Source organism: Monomorium pharaonis, chromosome 7 (genome assembly GCF_013373865.1).
Source record: "Monomorium pharaonis isolate MP-MQ-018 chromosome 7, ASM1337386v2, whole genome shotgun sequence".
Classification (NCBI taxonomy): domain Eukaryota; kingdom Metazoa; phylum Arthropoda; class Insecta; order Hymenoptera; family Formicidae; genus Monomorium; species Monomorium pharaonis.
Window position 1 is genome coordinate 254,487 of NC_050473.1, and position 18,495 is coordinate 272,981.

Below are 18,495 nucleotides of genomic sequence, written 5' to 3' on the forward strand. Positions count from 1 at the left end.
AAGTAATAATATCTTCGTTACAGAAATTGAAGTATTTCGCGAAAATACTCTTTATTTGTACATCATTATGAGCGATTCGTAGAATACACTGCGGCAATGTACTATTTACAGTATATAACGAGAGAAGTTTCTTATTCTATCTATTTTCGGTGGAAATGCAGAGGAATATCGCAATCGAACGATTGCTCATTAATTTGAAAGATAAAATCTCCGAAAAATTACCATGAAACAAACTTAAACATACGTCAAATGCATATAAAATAAAATTAGAATATGTAATTAGGAAAATGAGTGTTTTTAGTGACGTTATAAAAATCTTGTTAAACATTTTGTTAGATGTATGTATTATAACTTATCGGAACAAATATATGTAAACTAATTAATTAATGATTAAAATTTTATCAAAACCGTATAAATTTGTGTCGTAAAAATCATAATTTTATCTACGGTGGGATATTCGAAGTAATACGATAATCCACAAGTATAATATCATATACACACGTGTGTATACGTGTGCACGCGCACACGTACTTATTTTACTTAATTTTTGCATTATTTATATTTTATATAATACTTTAAAGTCTAATCTAATAACTTTATGTATCTGTTCATTCTTTTTTACATAGCTGCTCTACCATTCAAACTTCTTTACGATTTTTAAAATCTGAAACACAAGTGTCCTTAGTGAAATGATAATAGGACAGTGTAAACGAATCGTTTGATTAAGTAATTTTGAATCAACCGGTCCAAGTCTGCTTGATAAAGTCTGCCGCTCTCTCACCTGTAACATGCACGTATACAGATACTTGATAAAGAGAACAAAATCGAAAGATAAAAGGCTCACATACCAATCATGATCGCCGGCGCATTCGTGTTGCCAGACGTCACCCTCGGCATGATACTCGTGTCGGCCACCCTTACACCTCGCACCCCTTTGACCCGCAGTTGATGATCGACCACGGCCAATGGATCGTCCCGTATTCCCATTTTGCAGGATCCCGCCTGATGATTCTCGGGCGCGGTGTCGTGACGAATTGCGCACTCCCAGTAGGCGTCGCAGCCGAACTTGAGATGCTCGCAGTTTTTCACGGGAGTCCGGTCTAGCTCGAAACCGTATCTAAAAAAGAGAAATCCATGAAATTCGCGAGAACAAATCAAGATCTATTAAGGTTATTTTTGTCTATTATTTTAAAAGGAAGTATTTCGAAAAATTACGAATTAAGATATGACATTTGCTTAAGTAAAGCAAAGCCATCGAAACTCATTTCAGATAATCTCTAATTTGCTTTGAAAGTCAAAATATAATTCTATTAATAATTCTACATACTGTATGACATGAACAATGTTTAAAGGATTAAAATGTACAGATATATAAAAATACATGTGTTAAATCAGATGTGCAAATAACAAACTGTCGCAACGCGACTTAAGTAAAAAAAAAAAAAAAAAAGAAAGAAATTAAAAGTAGAAAATATATTTACTAACTTCTGTCCGAAATTCTTATCTCTTACAGATAACGTGACACCTGCGTTTCACTCCTCGCTATCATCCACGGAGGAAACCCGCTGAGAATTGAAAGTTCGTACCTTTTGAGCGTCTGGGTCTCCGCTAATCGGATACTGAACTTAATGGCTTCCACGAGAGCGCCGACGTCGTCGGAGTGAGTCAGGTATTTGGGGTAGATCAGCGGCTTCGAGAGAGGGTCGTTGTTACGTAAGCGCAGATAGCCGCGACTCTTCGGATGCAGGATAACCGGGATGATGTAGACGGTGCGGTTCGCGCCCTTCTTCTCGCCCACCATACCGGTCTCCGCGCAATCGGCCAGGTAACCGCCGAAGATTAGCTGCACGTCGGGATGATCGTCCCTCGGATCCGCGTACTTAGTGTTTATCATTGCCGTCACCTCGGATATTCCTAGATCAATGCAACGTTAAGCACACTCTGTCCCGTTTTGCTTTTTAAAAAGACTTAACAATAGTTTAATAAAATTTAATTTATTTATTTACTCTTTATGAATAATTTTATATAGTGCGTACAGGTATCCCTAACGAATTTTCAAACAAGACCACTGACTAATTAACTAGTAGATTATGAGGAAACTGATTAAGAATTTCAAATTAGAACAGCATTCCAAATGAAATATTAATTATAAGAGTTGTACTCAGGAATGTGTAATTTAAAATAATCCTTTAATTTTTTTCTGTAATTTTTAATATCAATACATTATTGATTAATGAATAAGAAATTCAAGCATCGATGTGATACATAATTTAATCAACTTCGCTGTCATACAGCGTTCGAAATGTCAGTATTTCGAATCGGTAATTGACGTTTTTGCAACACACCTAATTCATCCAAATCGCATCCGTTACTACATTATGTAATTCAATCGCGCTCCATCCGAATCGCATAACCGATCCTGCGAGCTGCATTTTAGCTGGGAGAATTGTGCCCTATTATAAACGTCTCGGCGCACGCTGGCGGCGGTGTGGCGGTGGTGTTTCGTGCGAGGAGGCGAGAGACGCGATTCTCAGACGTGAAGGGGTTCGGGTGGCCCCCCGAGGTGACGCTCGTTAAAAACCAGCACAGCTCGGGGCTACCGATCGTGCTGGATACCTTAAGAAGCGCTCTGGATTATGATCGAGTTAGAGTCTTGTGAAAGGGATACGTTACCGGCGCAACACGCGCGAGACTACGTATCTACATAAATCCCCGAGCAATTTACTCGGGCGAATTCCCAACGCGAAGGTATGCGCTCGCTTCATTTTCCACGGCTACCCTCCCTCCCCCCTGCCTTCGATTAAGAATCGAATAAAGTCACGCGAACGGAGTGTGAAATTGATCCCGGAATCGTCTGTCTGTAAGCGAGCGCGTTAATTAAACGACCGTGCGAAAGATGGAGTACGTGACAATCCACCCCTCCCCTCCAAAAAAAGGGTTCTTGCTTATATTTTTTTTAAATTCTTTCTTTTAATTTCGAATGATAAATGCGAATGTTCGTACCTCAGTTTCGTCTACCGCTTACTACACTGAGAAGAATAAGTTGTTAATTTGACTGAGTTTTTTTCAACTCAATTAAATTCATTTTAATTCAAATATTTATGTACTTCAGTCAAATATATAAAAATTTGATTTAAAATTCAAATATTTCATGTATTTAAATTAAATGAATAAATATTTGAACTAAAGAAATTTAATTGAGTTGAAAAATTTAATCAAATTAACAACATTTCTATCTCAGTGTAATACTTAACAGCACGTGATGTAATTTATTCTAATGTAATAAAAATGCAAATGTAATGTAATTTGAAGTGGCGGTCAATTCAGCGCGGATGAGTAGCTAATTCATGAGAAGATTAATATTAAATATTAGACTGCTGATTAATCATAATTAAAATCTTGAGCATGAGCCGTAACATTCTCGCAAATTATCGCACTTAAATTAATAACGCCGCAATAAAAGAGAAACTATTGACTGCTGACATGTGTAAAGTTACGTCAGGTAATTACTTCCCACGTCGTTAAGTTACAAGTTCTTTTTTTATGTTACCCTCGCGCATCTCTATGTATGCGTTTCGCTCTTTTATCACTGTGTTTCTCAGTCTTGTAATCAAGCTTTCTTCAGCGGATCATAGAACAACGCTTGGGAAATAATATTCGAGCGTAACAAGTCGATAATGTACGATATGTGTGTCTGTGTGTGTGTGTGTGTGTGAAATTACACGAGGATTGTCAGGTAATTCGCATTGACAAATCGCAAAAAGAGAGTCACGAGTGCCGGCGCGAGGCGACGACCGGCTTTAAAGTCGGCATCCGCAATTCGGATGACGGTAAATAGATCTGTCGGTCGGGGATAAAGTCACGTAATCGCGCGGGTCGACAGAACCACGAACGTGACCATTGTGCAATAATACACTTTCACTGCTCCGTGGCACGAAGCCCGTGAATTAACGGTCCGAGATGCAACATCCTTCGACATGGTAAACAGGAAGGAGAAGCGGACCGGTACTTTAACACGACCGCGTTACGACTCGATCAATGAAATTACAACCATAGTCGGGAATTTCGTTCTCATGTTCTCGAATTCTAATGTAGCAACGGGACACAATGGTGGTTTATATACTTGTCAGCTAAAAACACAGGTAAAATCGGGGCTAACGATCTTTTTAACTTGATCATTTCTCCAACCCCCTAGGGAAATTTACTTTAAATGGAGTTAAAGTTTTCAAAATTACTTTACAAATCTAAAAGTTTACTGAAAAAATTTTTAGGTAATTTAAGGTATTTAAAAGGTTAATCTAAAGTAATTTAAGTTTTTTCCTAAGGACAAAGCCCAATTACTTATCTTTTAAAAAGTTGAATATACTATCTTAAGAAAATTGTAAACAAATCGAATTAATCAAGATTTAATAAAATAAAATTGCAACAAGTGGTGTTTAATGAAAAGATAAAGTCATAATGTCTTGTCTTGTTTGATATTTTAAATACATACTTTATTATCTTGTTTCAATTTTATTTACTTAATTAATTTTTTAATAGAATTGAGCAGCTCTTTATTTTTCCGATTTTCGTTAACAGTTCCTTTCTTTTATGACTTTGTTACACAATTTTTACAATTTATGGCGTGTGTTCTTTTTATCGAAAGTTTTTTTTTTCAAATATACATATTATATTTTTCTAATTATATAAACTATAAACTAATCATTTTATTGTTACATAGCTGAGAATTTTTCAAACGTTTGGAACAATCTGTCTCACCTGTGCCGGACATCAGACCGTCCCTGAAGAGCAAGTACTCCATGGCGGTCGCCCAATTGAGAGGAGTGGTGTCGGTATCGTTGATAGTGAAGGCCAGCGTGTAGGCGACATGATTGTGAAGGTTCTTGCCGACACCTGGAAGATTGTGAACGACCGGCACACCCACGGCATTGAGCTCCTCGCGAGGCCCTATGCCGCTGTTTAGGAGGATTTGCGGTGAGTTAACGGCACCTAAATACAAACGCGACAATATCTTATCGTTGCGAAGATTTACGTACGATGAAGTAACACTAAACGGTATTGTACAGATTTGGCCACTGAATAATGTTGTAAAATGATTATGCGAGCGTTTAATTAGTTAAACGTTTATACGTTGAGAGAAAAATGTCGAAGAACCAAATAATTCTCGTAACGTTTTCTCAGATATTGATTTGTTATAAAAAAATTTATTTGTGAAAACGGAATATATATTTCTGTGAAATATTCTGTGAAATATACTTCTGAAATATATTTCTGTAAAATATACCTTATTTAAAGGGATAATATCCAGTATGCGTAAAAATAAGTAATTTATTTGCTAGAAGTAAAATAATAAATTCGTCCTATTTAAATAAACCATTTATTAGAGAAAAATACTTAAAATTTCTTAATGGAAAATATTATATATTTTACTCCAAAAGTTTTATTCCTAAGAAATAAACCAATCAACAAGAAAAATGAGATGCATTTCATAGAAATATATATTTCGTTCTCACAAATGGATTTTTTTATAACAAATAAATATCGAGGGAAACGTCACGAGAAATATTTGATTTTCAATACTTCGACATTTTTATCCCAGTGTAAAATCAGTTTTCAAGATTGGAAGATGGAAAATATTACTTCTCGCAATCCAAGTGGAATTTTATTCCATTTCATTATCTATTGTAAAGTTTATAAAGATAAGGCATTTATCAGCGGTTCATTTATCTTCTATCTCCTTGATGTTACTGCGAAGTCTAATATCCCCAAGGACTTCCCGATATTGTTCCGCAGAAATCGATTACTATCCCTCGCGAGAATTTGTCGAAGGATGAGTAATTAAGACTGACTCTGTGTGCACGCGCGCGTATGTGTGTAGAGTGTGCGGTATGTTTCTAAACACAGATTTCCACTGTGTATGACATCCTCGACATGAATAGGAATGTAGTTGCTCCCCTTCAGCCCTTCGCCGTCAATGGTAAGACAAAACCCGGTGGAACTCGAGAGAGGAGCGAGCCCCACGGGGGATTCGTCTGACTCGCGCCGCCGGTTTGAATTACACGTGAAATACCGAACGTGTGTTCCTCGGCATTAATCAATAGTGGAAATTACCTCCGCTCACGACTACCTCCTTCGCCACCGAGACGTGCTTCGTCGTTCCGTCGTGGACGAACTCGACGCCGACCGCCCGTTTGTTCTCGTCGAATAGGATCCTAGTCGCGGTCGAGTTCAGCATTATATGGAGATTCGGGCGATTCCGGGCGGGACGCAGGAAGGCGCGCGCCGTGGAGAGTCGCGAACCATTCCTGGATGTGGTCTGGGCGATGGCGAAGCCGGTATGGGTCCGTCCGTTCAGATCGACCGTGTCGTATCCTGTGATGCAGACAGAGGTAATTGGAAAACAGTCCCTAATAGTAGCGCCAAAACATTGGCGCAATATTGAAAGGTAATATAAATGTAATATATCCTCAATGTTGATTCAATATTATAAAGTTGACGATTCATCTTATTTAGTGAATTTAGCCTGGTTAAAGTTTGATTTAATATCGAATCGTTCAATTTTTCATATTGGACATTAATTGCATTTCAATTTGGAACTAATATTTTATGACTAAGGTTGGAGTTACATTGGCAAAAAAAAAAAGGCCAAGGCATTCTCAACGTTTAGCCAATGTACTGAATAACGTATATTGTGCTGCCAGAGAGGTGAAATAAGAAAGGCTGGGATTCTTCTTAATTAATCCTAATAAATTTAAATTTGCAAATAGACGTCTAAAAGCGAAGGGATCACACGGCTCGCGACTGCACGTACCTAGTTCCTTCCCGGCCTCCAGGATGGCGTGGCTTAACGGCGGGTGATAGGGAAACTGCATGACGGTGAGTGGCCCACCAACCCCGTGATAACCGTAATCCATGCTATTCACTTGCTGATTATCCTCGCTCCGTATGAAATACGGAAGAACGTCGCGATAGGACCATCCGGCGTTGCCGAGCCTGCCCCAGTCGTCGTAATCCTTCCGCGAGCCTCTCATATACATCATCCCGTTCATGACACTCGTACCGCCGAGGACCTACCGAGGATTCACGTTTCACGTTATCTATGGTTTCGCAGACAAGTTACTCCCGACAAAGGGAGGAAATTTCAAATTAAATATTTAAAATCAATCCTAGAGTAAATGTACTTTTAAGTTTACCGGCCAGATTAGAAAATCATGATTAATTTTGTGTTTCCTGTGCAATTACGTGAAATTTTTCTTTATCGTTGAAACATTGTATCACCAGGTTCGAACTGTGGCCTTAATTTAAATCAAGAACCTGGCGCTAGTGATGGTTTCTCCTCTCTCTTTATCTTTCTTTCGCGTTTTCCATCGTATACGTACTTTTCCTCTGGGCCAGTAACATCGCCTGTGTTCCTTGTTCAGGCAAGCCTCGTCCTCGCTCTCGGTGTTGTACTGCCAGTCGATGTCGCTGCCGATGAAATTGAAGAAGAACGAGGGTATCTGGGTGCCCGTTGGCTCGTCCAGTCCAGCTTCCAACAGCAATACGGAAAATCTCGGCTCCTCCGACAGTCTCGCCGCGACGGTCGCACCAGCGCTACCGCCACCGATCACTACGAAATCGTACCTGCGGTAGGAGAAGAGAATTATTAAGATCTAATCCACGAATACGTTTAAAAACGGTCGTGGAAATATCACAGATCTCGCCTGGTTTTCTGCTCCACAGAATATATCTATTGCGCATATCGCCTCACTCCGTTCTCCCTCCGGCTTTTGCGTTTAGTCATTGCGCTGGATCATTGACCTTATGACGAATGAAGCGCGACAAAGCCATTGGAAAATACTGTGCGTACGCGAGTTTTTCCTCAGCCAGGATCTCTCTCTCTCTCTCTTTCTCTTTGACTTGAAAGATGACGTTTCGAAAGCAAGAATGTCGGGCTGGCGCGGAAGATTGCTCGGTTCCGACGATTTACGACGTACGTTCGTTTACGAAAGATACGTTAATTAGCCGAGTCCTGTTATTAGCCGATCTTCTTACGTTTTGCGAATTAGAAACCGGATTACAGGGATAAGAGGGAAGAGAAATTGCAGACAGAGATGAAACAAAAATTCTCGCTATTCAATTCAATTATTTGTCGTCTCGTGATAAGCCTCACCCTCTCCCCCTTTCCACCTCTAATCGTGTAATTAAATCGATGATTATCAGCGCGTAATTAAGAATTTAATAAGCCGCGTTCCGAGGCCGCTGTAATTAATCTATTAAATTCGATTCTTAATTTGCCTAGTGAGCTAATGATTCTTACATCATCGGCGTTGGCAAATTCGATCGGTTTTTTTTCGCCCCACCAGGCCTTCCTATTGAGGACCCGGTGTGCACCCTTTCCCTTCTAGCCTCTACGCCTCTCCGCCGTCGGCGGCGTCGGGCGAAAGGCGGGTTTCCCAGGAGGTTGGCTCGGGACCATCGTATAAGTGCCCGTGGTATATGCTCGTAGCTGAATGCCACGGCGTGCCCGTATCCGTATATATACACTGCTACGGGGGACAATGACATACTTTTACGCGCGGGTCTCGCTAGAACGGCGTATACACGTACACGTGACTCTATAGGGTCTGCCCTTTTTGCTACGGCTCGCTGGCTATTCTGCGGCTAATTCGCGCAATCAATTTCTCCGTCAAACGTGTCGGGGGACACGCGCTTTTTAAACTGCAAAATATTGAAAGGAAGAAGTCTTAGGGTCAATCTACAATAGGTTTGGTATATAAGCCTTAAGCCGTAAGAAATTGATCAATTATAGTTTAATGTAAGAGATAGTCGCCCATGATTAGTCAATTTCTTGCGGCTTAAGGCTCACTTGCTGTAGATTGACTATTCAAAAATTAAGAGTTGTGTAAAAGTAACGATTAGTAGAAAGTTCCGCAAATTACTTTATTGTAAAACCGATGCTTTTCAAGCCTTTAAAATGAACATAATTTACATTCTTTGTAGAGGAGAAACGTGAATCTCTTTTTTTTTTTACATGTCCTATCTTAATTTATTTTATGCCTTCTTAGATCTTTTTCTGCGAAAACTGAACATATAATATTATGTGACATGTGTGACGCAAACTCAATACGTTTTGTATCAGTTTATTCTTATGTTACTACTATCACAATTTCTATATTTGAAAATCATCACCACGCTGAAAAAAGTCGAAACGTTTATCTTTCATATTTGTTAGTTATAAAAAACTAATTGCAATAATAAAATATATAACTCTGTGAATGAGACATACGTCTCGTTTATTTTATCAATTGCTTTACTTTCTAGGAATAAAGTTTTATTAAAGTTTCATTGTCGTATTAAATATGGGCTTCAATGAAATAAATCGATCTACATTTCACAAATAAATATTTTAAATATCTTCTTTTTGCAACGAAAGTTTGCGGAGTGCGTATAAATAAACAATATGTTTCTTATGCTCATATAAATTTATTGAAATGAATGGTGCCAGGTGACAAGTGACTCAGGGTTGTCTAATTGCCGGCGGCGTATCTATAAAGACACGAGATACGCATAAGCGCTATTAAACCTGTTTCCATCTTCGTTAAACGGGTTCTCGTATGACACGTAATAAACTTCACGGTATGCTCTGTTCCTTTTCCTTTTCTTTTTTTTTTTTTTATTGATCACAGTTTCCGCAGATAATTTTGCGTCCTTCGAGCGAGATAGGCCAGGGCAAAACATCATTTAGTAGAATTTTTTCTTTAAACTTGCTACACTTGAATGCAAATTCACTTATATTATATTATTATAATATATCGCTCCCCTCCATGTTACATAAATTAAATTTTGAATTAATGATTTTTAAAAATTAGATTTACGACACAATACACATCACATTTCAAAATTAAAACGATGCTAAAAGTCTTCCGAATACTTTTCTACCTAGAAAAGATTTATTTCGGTGAAATAAAATATTTTGAAATATCTCTTTCTCAGTGCGGTATCTTAGTAGCCTCCTTCCCCTCGTAAGAGAGCTCTCTGCTCCTTTCGCGCGTCAGTGCGTGCGGCGCAAGTGCGCGTCGATGAGGCGACCAGATGTGACGCAACGAGAAGAGATGCATCGGAACAATGGCCCGCGGTATTACGTACGCGCGTACACGAGCGATCTCGCGGATGTAGAGGCGTGCGGCTGCGGCGACGTGTGGATGCTCGTGTTTTTCCGAGAGGAAAGGAGAGAAATGAGGGGTGAAAGAGAAAGAGAGAGAGAGTGCAAAGTAAGACACGGTACTCCTGCGCCGGGATATTACGTGAGTAACATGCGCCCGCGACAACACAATCGTACCCGCGTATTTAGGATTCGTCGCGGAACGCTTCCCGCGGATATGCGATGCTCTCTTCTTCTTCTGCCTCTCGCGGAAGAAATCTCTCTCCCGTGTCGATAAGTATAACCGAGAGAGATCCCACACGAGGGGGGAGGGCGGGGGGAGAAGAAGAAGAAAGAAAAAAAAGTGCGACGTGTCATTACAACCAGCGCGCGCACAATGCAGCGCGGCTAAGTCGCGCGATAAGGAAGCCCGGGATGAGAGACTCACGAGTCTCGTCCTCGCGCGATCGTAATCTCCCGACCCTCCACGGCCGCGGTACGATCGAGCGATATACATACGCGGAAACGAGGAAACTCCGTGGTTTTTCCTAAGCTGGTTCGCGGTTCCCCGCCGTAATTCCGCTGTGATCCCCGCTGATAAGCCGCGACCAGCCGGGCAAATTGATAATCTGCTGGCAAACACTCGTGACTCAGCGAGGTCACGAGATTTATGAGTGTGCTTCCCAACATTTATTTATATCTCTCGGGAGATACACCGTTCCTATTTCTCTTTCTTCTTTTTTTTTCCTCTTTTTCTTTCATTTTCCACTATCGACGTCGTTAGCGGCTGCATCGATCGTCGCGCGGATGATGGATGTGCCATCTACACGTCGCGCGCATTTCTCGTATCTGCACGAGTGCCGGAAAGCTGATTGTCATTGTCGCGCAGGGAAATCGGAGTTGACGGTCAAACCTGATCGGGGTCGATAACGCATGTATTTCTTTTGTAGATTAAAAAAATTATTTTCCAGAATACCGATTGAAATTTACGTCAGTCTGTAAATTGGACTTAATTCTAAGAACAGAAAAAATTATTTTTTGATACATAATATATTATTTACAATATGTTGGTCTATTTATCAACTTTTCACGTGCATGTACGTAAGTTTTCACAAGATGATTTGTAGATATTGAAGTCTGCGCAGAAAAAAATTACTCTCAAATTGAAGTTTATGTATTCAAATTAACGCGATCATTGTTTCGTATTTAAGCAATAATATATTATCTTTTTAGGATTTGAAAATCTTGAATTTCAAAATATTATAATCTTATTTCAATATTATATATAAATGTTATTTTAAGAATATAATATAATTGTTTTGATAATTTTATTCTAAGAAAATTATTCTTAAATAACAAGAATATCATTTTCTTGGTTAAACTATATAAAATTTTAAAATAAATCTTTATTCAAGTAAATCTTTTTGATTTAACGCAATATAATCTCGTTTCAAGATTTCCGTTTTAAAACTAAAGCTATTGTCAAAACAACAATATTCCTTTTTTCTGTGTAACTCTAAAAACTTGATATTGTTTGTTTTTATCTACGTGTCAGGAATCTCTTTTATATCAAGCAAATATTATTACAATATTACAATTTCACACATCATATTTGACTAAGAAATAGTAAAACTATCGTAAATCTAAGTTTTTCCCATTTTCTCTATAACTCAATCTGATAATATATATTTTATTCTGAAGAAGAATTTCCAAATCTATAAAAGCAATAAGACGAATTCTTTTGACAACAATTATTGCGTTTAATCGGCAAAACGGATCTGTCCTCAGCATTCCCTTTCCAGAATTCTCGTTTCACCCGTGATCCTTTGAACTTAATCAATCACCCTATCACCAGAACGACTTTCCTGCGAAGCTTACCTCGTATTGACGCTGCTCGGGGGCGCGGGTCGGTTGCACGGGTCCTCCAGGTCGCATTGGCTACGCAGAAAGACCTCGAGCAGCCCCATGAAGAGCATGAAGGACGAGCCGCCGCACGTCGAGGCCAAAGTGGGTCCCACGGACGTGGTGGTCAACGGACAATTGCAACTCATCTGGAACAGAAACGCGGTTGTTTCATCGCTCGCGTAAACGACACGGCGCAAGTCTGCCGGCTTACTTCGACGGACCCAATTGAAAAACCCAATTGAGCACGGCTCCCGTATAAAACGTTCCTTTATACGACAACGCGAGTGTCGACGGGGGAAAGGACACTATAAAATTGTCCGCCGCGCGTCAATCCCAAGGAGAACGTATTTTATTTGAGAACGTTCCTTGAAGCTGTCATACCGCTACAGCCGCATGCAACGAACAATCGCGGAGATGCATGATCACTTAATTCACACGCGTATTACCGCGATTATGTAAACCACAGGCGATAACCGTACATCCTCCTCACAGATAACGGTAGTTGTCACAGTGTTTTTTTTTATCGTGTCACGATTATACGAATTAAAATAATTGTTTCTCGACAATGGCCGTACAGGAAAAGAGATTAGTTGCAGTAGCAGAAGTTGTGTGCAGTAGCTAAATGTTAGTCGTATGCACCCTGACATTCTGCTAATTGCAACCGCGCTGAGAAGAAGATGTTCAAAAATTCCTTTCACTCTACTTAAACAAAGTTTCATTCCTAGCAAAGACATTTATTAATAAGAAAGAATGAGATTTTATCCGCTAATTATCCAAGGAAACACGTAACACTTGCCCGGTAATATTTCGACTTCTTTCCACGGTGTAATCTTTTCTTTCAACGCTCTCCGCTGCTATCGGCCTCGATGCCTTTAATTGATCGTCCGGCGATCCGCGAGAGCGTAATATTTTCATTCAGCACCAGAGGAGCCGAAGTATCCCAAACTGATATTTCCTTAACCGGCCATGCACCGCTGCGCTCCGCCGGGAGCGCGTTTATCTTCGATCCAGCGCGGCGCATCGCCGGCGGACCATGAAGCCAAGAAGCTCCGCTCTCCGCGGAGAACAAAAGCCCTCCCGAGAGTGAGAGTGCGCATACCGTCATCATCGCCCGCGTCGTAATAACCGAACGTGTAACGAGTAACCCCCCCGGTATAACGGAGAGTGTGCAATGTCCAGCCGTAAATTCATTCAGCTCTCCGGTCGATCGGGATTGAGAGCGCGTTCCTCCTCCTCCTTCTCCTCCTCCTCCTCCTCCTCCTCCACCGCCTTCTCTACTTCGCGCGAGAAAACGTGTACACGTGCTTTCTATGTACAATGCAACGACTGCGCGACGAAGAATGCGCTCGCATGCTCGCTCGCGCAACGTATGTGCGTGTGTGGCGGTGAAACTTTTTTTTTTTTTCTTTACACCGCGTGTTTCCTCTTCCGACATTTCTCACAGTCGGATACATAATCGCGCGAGGCGCGTAACGAGTGTCTTGCCGCCGAGTCCCCCGCGAGTGAAGCGTGACGATTGTTACACGCGTGGACGCGCGACGACACGGTAATTTTCGGCGGGCAGAAAAAAAAAATGGCAGCCGGCCACCCGGGAATCGGCGAAGGAGATACGCCACGCGTTCTTTTTCCCTCGGCCCGTTGGAAAAAAAGGAGAGGTTTAAATGCCAAGGTCTATACTGTAAATGATGTGCTTATTATATCTCGAAGATACACGAATTATACATTGAAATTAGAATCCTTGGCAAATTTGTGTAATGTGTTGTGTAATAATGATGTTTAAAATATTTGCTTTGAACAAATGTGGTAATAATGACAAAATATAATAATAACGACAAAATGTTTGATGAAAATTAATTATTACATTATTACGTCTAGTTAAAACCATTTTATCAAAGGCTTTAGTGATTGGTTGAGTAATTATAACGATCGAAATGTTTGGAATTACTACCAAATGTTTTATTATTTATATTATATTATATTATTAATATATATTGGTTTATTATTTTTATCATATTATTATTATATTTCCCTAGTAGCACAATTGGCAATACATTGGCTAATATTGACCAAATATTGATTATATTGAGAATACATTGGTCAATATAACGTTAGTATTGTTTGTAAAATATTGATTTTAAATTAGAATGCAATGTCCAACATGAACAATTGATTGGTTCAACATTGGGCCAATGTTGAACCAATATTACTGCTTAGACAAATTGGCTAAATAAGGTGAAGCGTCTATTTTACAATATTGGATCATGATTGCCATTACGTTACTTCCCAATATTGCGCCATGTTTTGTGCTACTAGGATTATTTGTAGCAACCAAAAATATTTTAAGCAATATTATTACGAAATCTCAAAAAGTCTCACAGATTTGTCAAGAATTTTTTTTCAGTGTAACTTTCGATTTCTACAGCGAGAGAGCTCTCAGAAATTTTCGAACCGGCGTTCGTTAAGGGGAAAGGTGAAATTAAAATTCGTTGACAGCATCAATGGATTCTTTGTGCTCTCGGGTCTCATGCGTCGAAAAAAAATCTGCTGTCAATTCAATGGACTTCTGACTGTGAACCGAGGAGATCCTTAATGAGACGCGATCTTTATCGACTCGAAAACTAGACCCGGCGGGTCTTGTATCGCGCACGGATGTACAACATGACACAACACGGAGGTAAGGAAACAGAAGGAGAAGCTGTAAAGTAGCATGACTTTCGTAATCGAAACGGCGAGACAGTGCGCGGTTCTCGGTCAGTGAACGTAACGGTGTTGTGAGGCGCTTCGCGATGTGGCGCGTACACGCTCGCGGGACGTACGTACATATATACGTACATATACGTACAGCTGCAGGCGAATTCGGGCCCCCGTAATTACGTGCTAAACGTATCATAATGCATCTGCCGCGCTAAGCTGAACGTAATAGGCAAAGCTCGACGGGAGAAATAAGAAACCACGAAGCTCGTCCAATTTGTATTTTTTATGTATATATTCTATCAAAGGTAATAATGCACTGAGAAAAAAAGTTAATTTAACAAAATTTTTCAACTCGATTACATTTCTTCAGTTTAAATTTAAATGCTTGAATTAAAGTGCAAGTATTTTGTGCACTTAAGTTGCAAAATTCAGCCGAATTAACTACACTTTTGTTCAGATAATGTTATAATAACGATCGTTCAATGAAAACGTTTATGACTCGTACAACAGTTAATAATATAACATTTCTAAACTTTTTTGCTTACTTATTCTTTACTCTTATAATGATGATAATTTAAAACGGAAGAGACGCAAGATAATTTTATGATATTTTACATTTCAACAAAATATTGATACGTAAATGATAAAATGTCAACTTTAACGATAGATTTTTCTTCAGTTATATTTACGCCACTTTCAAAACGGAACAGTGGATATACCTGTTTAATTATAATTAGACTTTTATTATTTATTTTCGCGCACACACGCTCGACGCTAATGCGCTTCCTGATTAATCCGCGCGCCGTCCGAGTCCGCTGGATATATCTTTCGCTCGAAATGGAAAATCGCGATGAAGAAGGTAATTTTCGGTCGCTTAGAGTAATGAGGGGGATATCATTTTACGCAACTTTTCGCCATCATCGTGCCGTGCGTGAGTGAACACGTTCGGCGCGTGCGTGCGTATGCATCAACCATTGAGAAATTGCTTACTCGCAATCCTGGCAATCCCCGATGAAACGTGCCTCGCTTCCTATTTTTCGGGCAAATCATCGCAAAACTTATATATACATGTTTGCGAAACGTGTCTTCTCTCCTCTCAGAGCGTTTCCCATCGCCCCTCGTTTTATTGCGCTGATGATATCTGGACGAAACTAAATCCGGAATATTTCTCTCGATTCTTATCTTCAAGGTTTTCAGAATCTTTATGAAATATAGCGAGAGAAGAAGAGAGAGAGAGAGAGAGGGATGAGAAAAAAAAACTCTCATTCATTCTTTACAATTTTGTAGCTTTCTTTGTAACTCATAAATGTAACTCATAAATGAACATAAATTAAATTAATAGAAAAATTATATTCGGCATCAGGATCCAAAGAAATGAGCAATCGCAACTTTACCTTTATGTTCAAAACCAAGTTGAATTAAATTAAAAACCGTTCGCACGTTTACAACGTGATTTTTATGCATCGCGGTTCGATTGCTCGCAATCACGGTGAGATTGCCCTGGGATCTCGCGTGAACGTTAACTGACGTTCTGCGATCCCTCTAATTGTTACCCGCGTGTATTGTTGTTCCGACGTGTGTTACACCCGACGTAACGATCAATCACGGTCTGCCGTAACAGTTCACCGTTTGACCGCCGTAATGATTGTTTCGCGCGCGGGTGTAACGTATAGCGCCCGTGCGAGAGGGTGTTAATTGGAATTTATGTAACATAAAAAAAAAGGTGCCTAACAACGTCGCCGCTAACAACGCAAACGCCGCGGAGGGCGGTCCTTTCTCACAAATCCACCGTACGATTCACGAGCGTGAAAACGTAGACGTTACGCGTGGCGTTTTGCATTTCCTCGCGTGATTCATTTCATGTCAATTTCGCCTATCTATGCGTTCATTATATTATACATGTATTTGGTTTCCGACGGATATCTCTGACGTGTGCCAGCGATCCCATTACGATTACGCAACGCGCGCAAGACGATCTCAACGGCAATCCGATTCGTTCGGGGTTATCTTAATTTTTACGTAATTACGGGATATTCTCTCGAATTTCACTGCTGATCAATACGATCGAGGAATTGTTCTTCTTTACGCTACACCGCCGGACGTTTGCCTAATTGCTTTTTAATGAACGCAACCGTGTAATTTTCATGAACTCCAGGCCTATTACGATTTCATTAGGCAAATTACTGTTTCCACGACAGGTAGTTATCAGTTTCTTTTTTTCTTTTTCCTAATTCCATGTAATCACGTCCTGGAATAAAAACAAGGCGCGATTACGAATAATCTCGAAGAGTTGTCGCACGTTTATCCCGCGTAATTTTAAGGCCATCGCCCAATGCCAGGCAACAGGCAATAAGAACAGGAAATAAAGCAAGAGAGAAGAAAATCCTTTCTCTCTTCCTCTCTTTCATTACTTCTGTATCTATTGCCTGGCGTTGTGTTTAGACCCTTACCGATATGATCTTTAAACGCGCTGATATGTCTCCCAAAGCCTTGCGACTGGGTGTCACGTCCTGTCGATAGGCTCGGGGGAGGACGGATTGTGCATAATCGATGGGAGGAAGACACCGTACCTGTGTCGATACGCGGTGACGACGATTGTTTCAGGGGAAAGGTAGGTAGGTCGGTCTGGCGGCGCTTAATGCCAAGGTACGCGATTATACTGATAGAGCGAATTAATTCCCGCGTTTATTCAGTTTATATAAATAATTAACCGTATATATATATATATTGTACAGAGACACAATTTCTAGAGTGGCAAGAGGCGCACCGAGCGCACAGTACACTTGTCAGAGCTGAGCGGATTAAGGCTCGGATAAGCCTCTCGCTCATTTTCCTCATCAGTTGCAAATATACGAGCGCTTATATTTATGCATGTATTTTTATGAGATATTACGCGCGACGTATTCTTTCTCCTGCCGATAGATGTTTATCCGTTATAATCCGCCGAGATTTTCATATCTCTCGCACGTGCGTCGCGCGGAAATAATTATACGGTTAGGATTTTTAACGCCGCTTAGAATGTCACTTATTGGAAGAATTTATCGACCAGTACAGCATTTTATTTCATACGGCGTTTTTTTATATATATGTAAAAACGTTGATCAAAATTAATTGAAAAGTTAATTAATTAAAACAAAAACGAATCAAAGAAGAAAAACTAATTAATTTTAAATAATTCCTTGTCTTCTTTCCTCCCTGTCTCTCTTTCTTCCTTCAATGGAAGTACTAAAGGGCAAACAAGAAGTCAATAAATCTTCATTAATAATAATTTGCTCAAACGGAAACGGACCGCGTCCATAATTATGCAAACTGCAGGTTGCATTAGCCGTCTCGGTTTCACTGTCACGGATGAGGAGATCATCTCTCCCGCGTACTCTCGCGCGGAGTATCTCGACTCGCCGAAACAACAAACGCCGCCGGTCTCAAGGCCCGCGGCGGGTCGTTCTTCGCCGGACCAAAGAAGAGGCAAGAGAGCAAAAAGAACTCACCTTTCAAGGATGGCCACCCCGTATCCTTCGAAAGATAATCGTTGCTCGAGCACTGTTCGTGGAGCAGCCCGCGCAGCGCGGTAAGGACGCACGGCAGAGAAGTAGCAGCTCGCGGTACCGCGATCAACGGCCGACTAGGCCGGCACCATTCCCCATCGCCGTGGTAATATTCGACAACCTCCACCACCGTCTCCTACCTTCTCTCCTCTGCTTCGCACTCGCTGCAGCAGTTTCGGGAATTACGCGATGCGACTAGGTTCGCGTCGCACCCGGGGGGGGGGGGGA

At 40.5% G+C, this 18,495-nt stretch overlaps 1 protein-coding gene across 2 annotated transcripts; it reads right to left on the reverse strand.

The window, feature by feature from the left end:
- Nucleotides 1–17: 17 nt before the first annotated feature.
- Nucleotides 18–18,404, reverse strand: LOC105831214 (glucose dehydrogenase [FAD, quinone]). Of its 2 annotated transcripts, none has more exons than XM_012671199.3 (9): nt 18,211–18,404; nt 12,002–12,174; nt 7,380–7,623; nt 6,812–7,070; nt 6,112–6,372; nt 4,759–4,989; nt 1,587–1,914; nt 849–1,117; nt 18–781 (listed from the first exon to the last, which is right to left on the reverse strand). In XM_012671199.3, the coding sequence occupies exons 2-9, from the start codon at nt 12,172–12,174 to the stop codon at nt 738–740; spliced, it is 1,809 nt and encodes a 602-aa protein (XP_012526653.1). In that variant the 5' UTR covers nt 18,211–18,404; the 3' UTR covers nt 18–737. The 2 variants fall into 2 exon arrangements, with proteins under 2 accessions (XP_012526653.1, XP_012526652.1); XM_012671198.3 differs by lacking the exon at nt 18,211–18,404 and adding an exon at nt 12,240–12,316.
- Nucleotides 18,405–18,495: the final 91 nt, after the last annotated feature.

What these genes read in the sequence shown, in the direction of transcription:
- LOC105831214 (XM_012671199.3), bottom strand. Translation starts at nt 12,174, where the DNA reads ATGAGTTGCAATTGTCCGTTGACCACCACGTCCGTGGGACCCACTTTG. An exon ending in GGAGGTAGTCGTGAGCGGAG is followed by an intron (nt 4,990 to 6,111) that starts GTAATTTCCACT and finishes GTTTGTATTTAG; the next exon opens with GTGCCGTTAACTCACCGCAA. An exon ending in GAGACCCAGACGCTCAAAAG is followed by an intron (nt 1,118 to 1,586) that starts GTACGAACTTTC and finishes TCTCTTTTTTAG; the next exon opens with ATACGGTTTCGAGCTAGACC.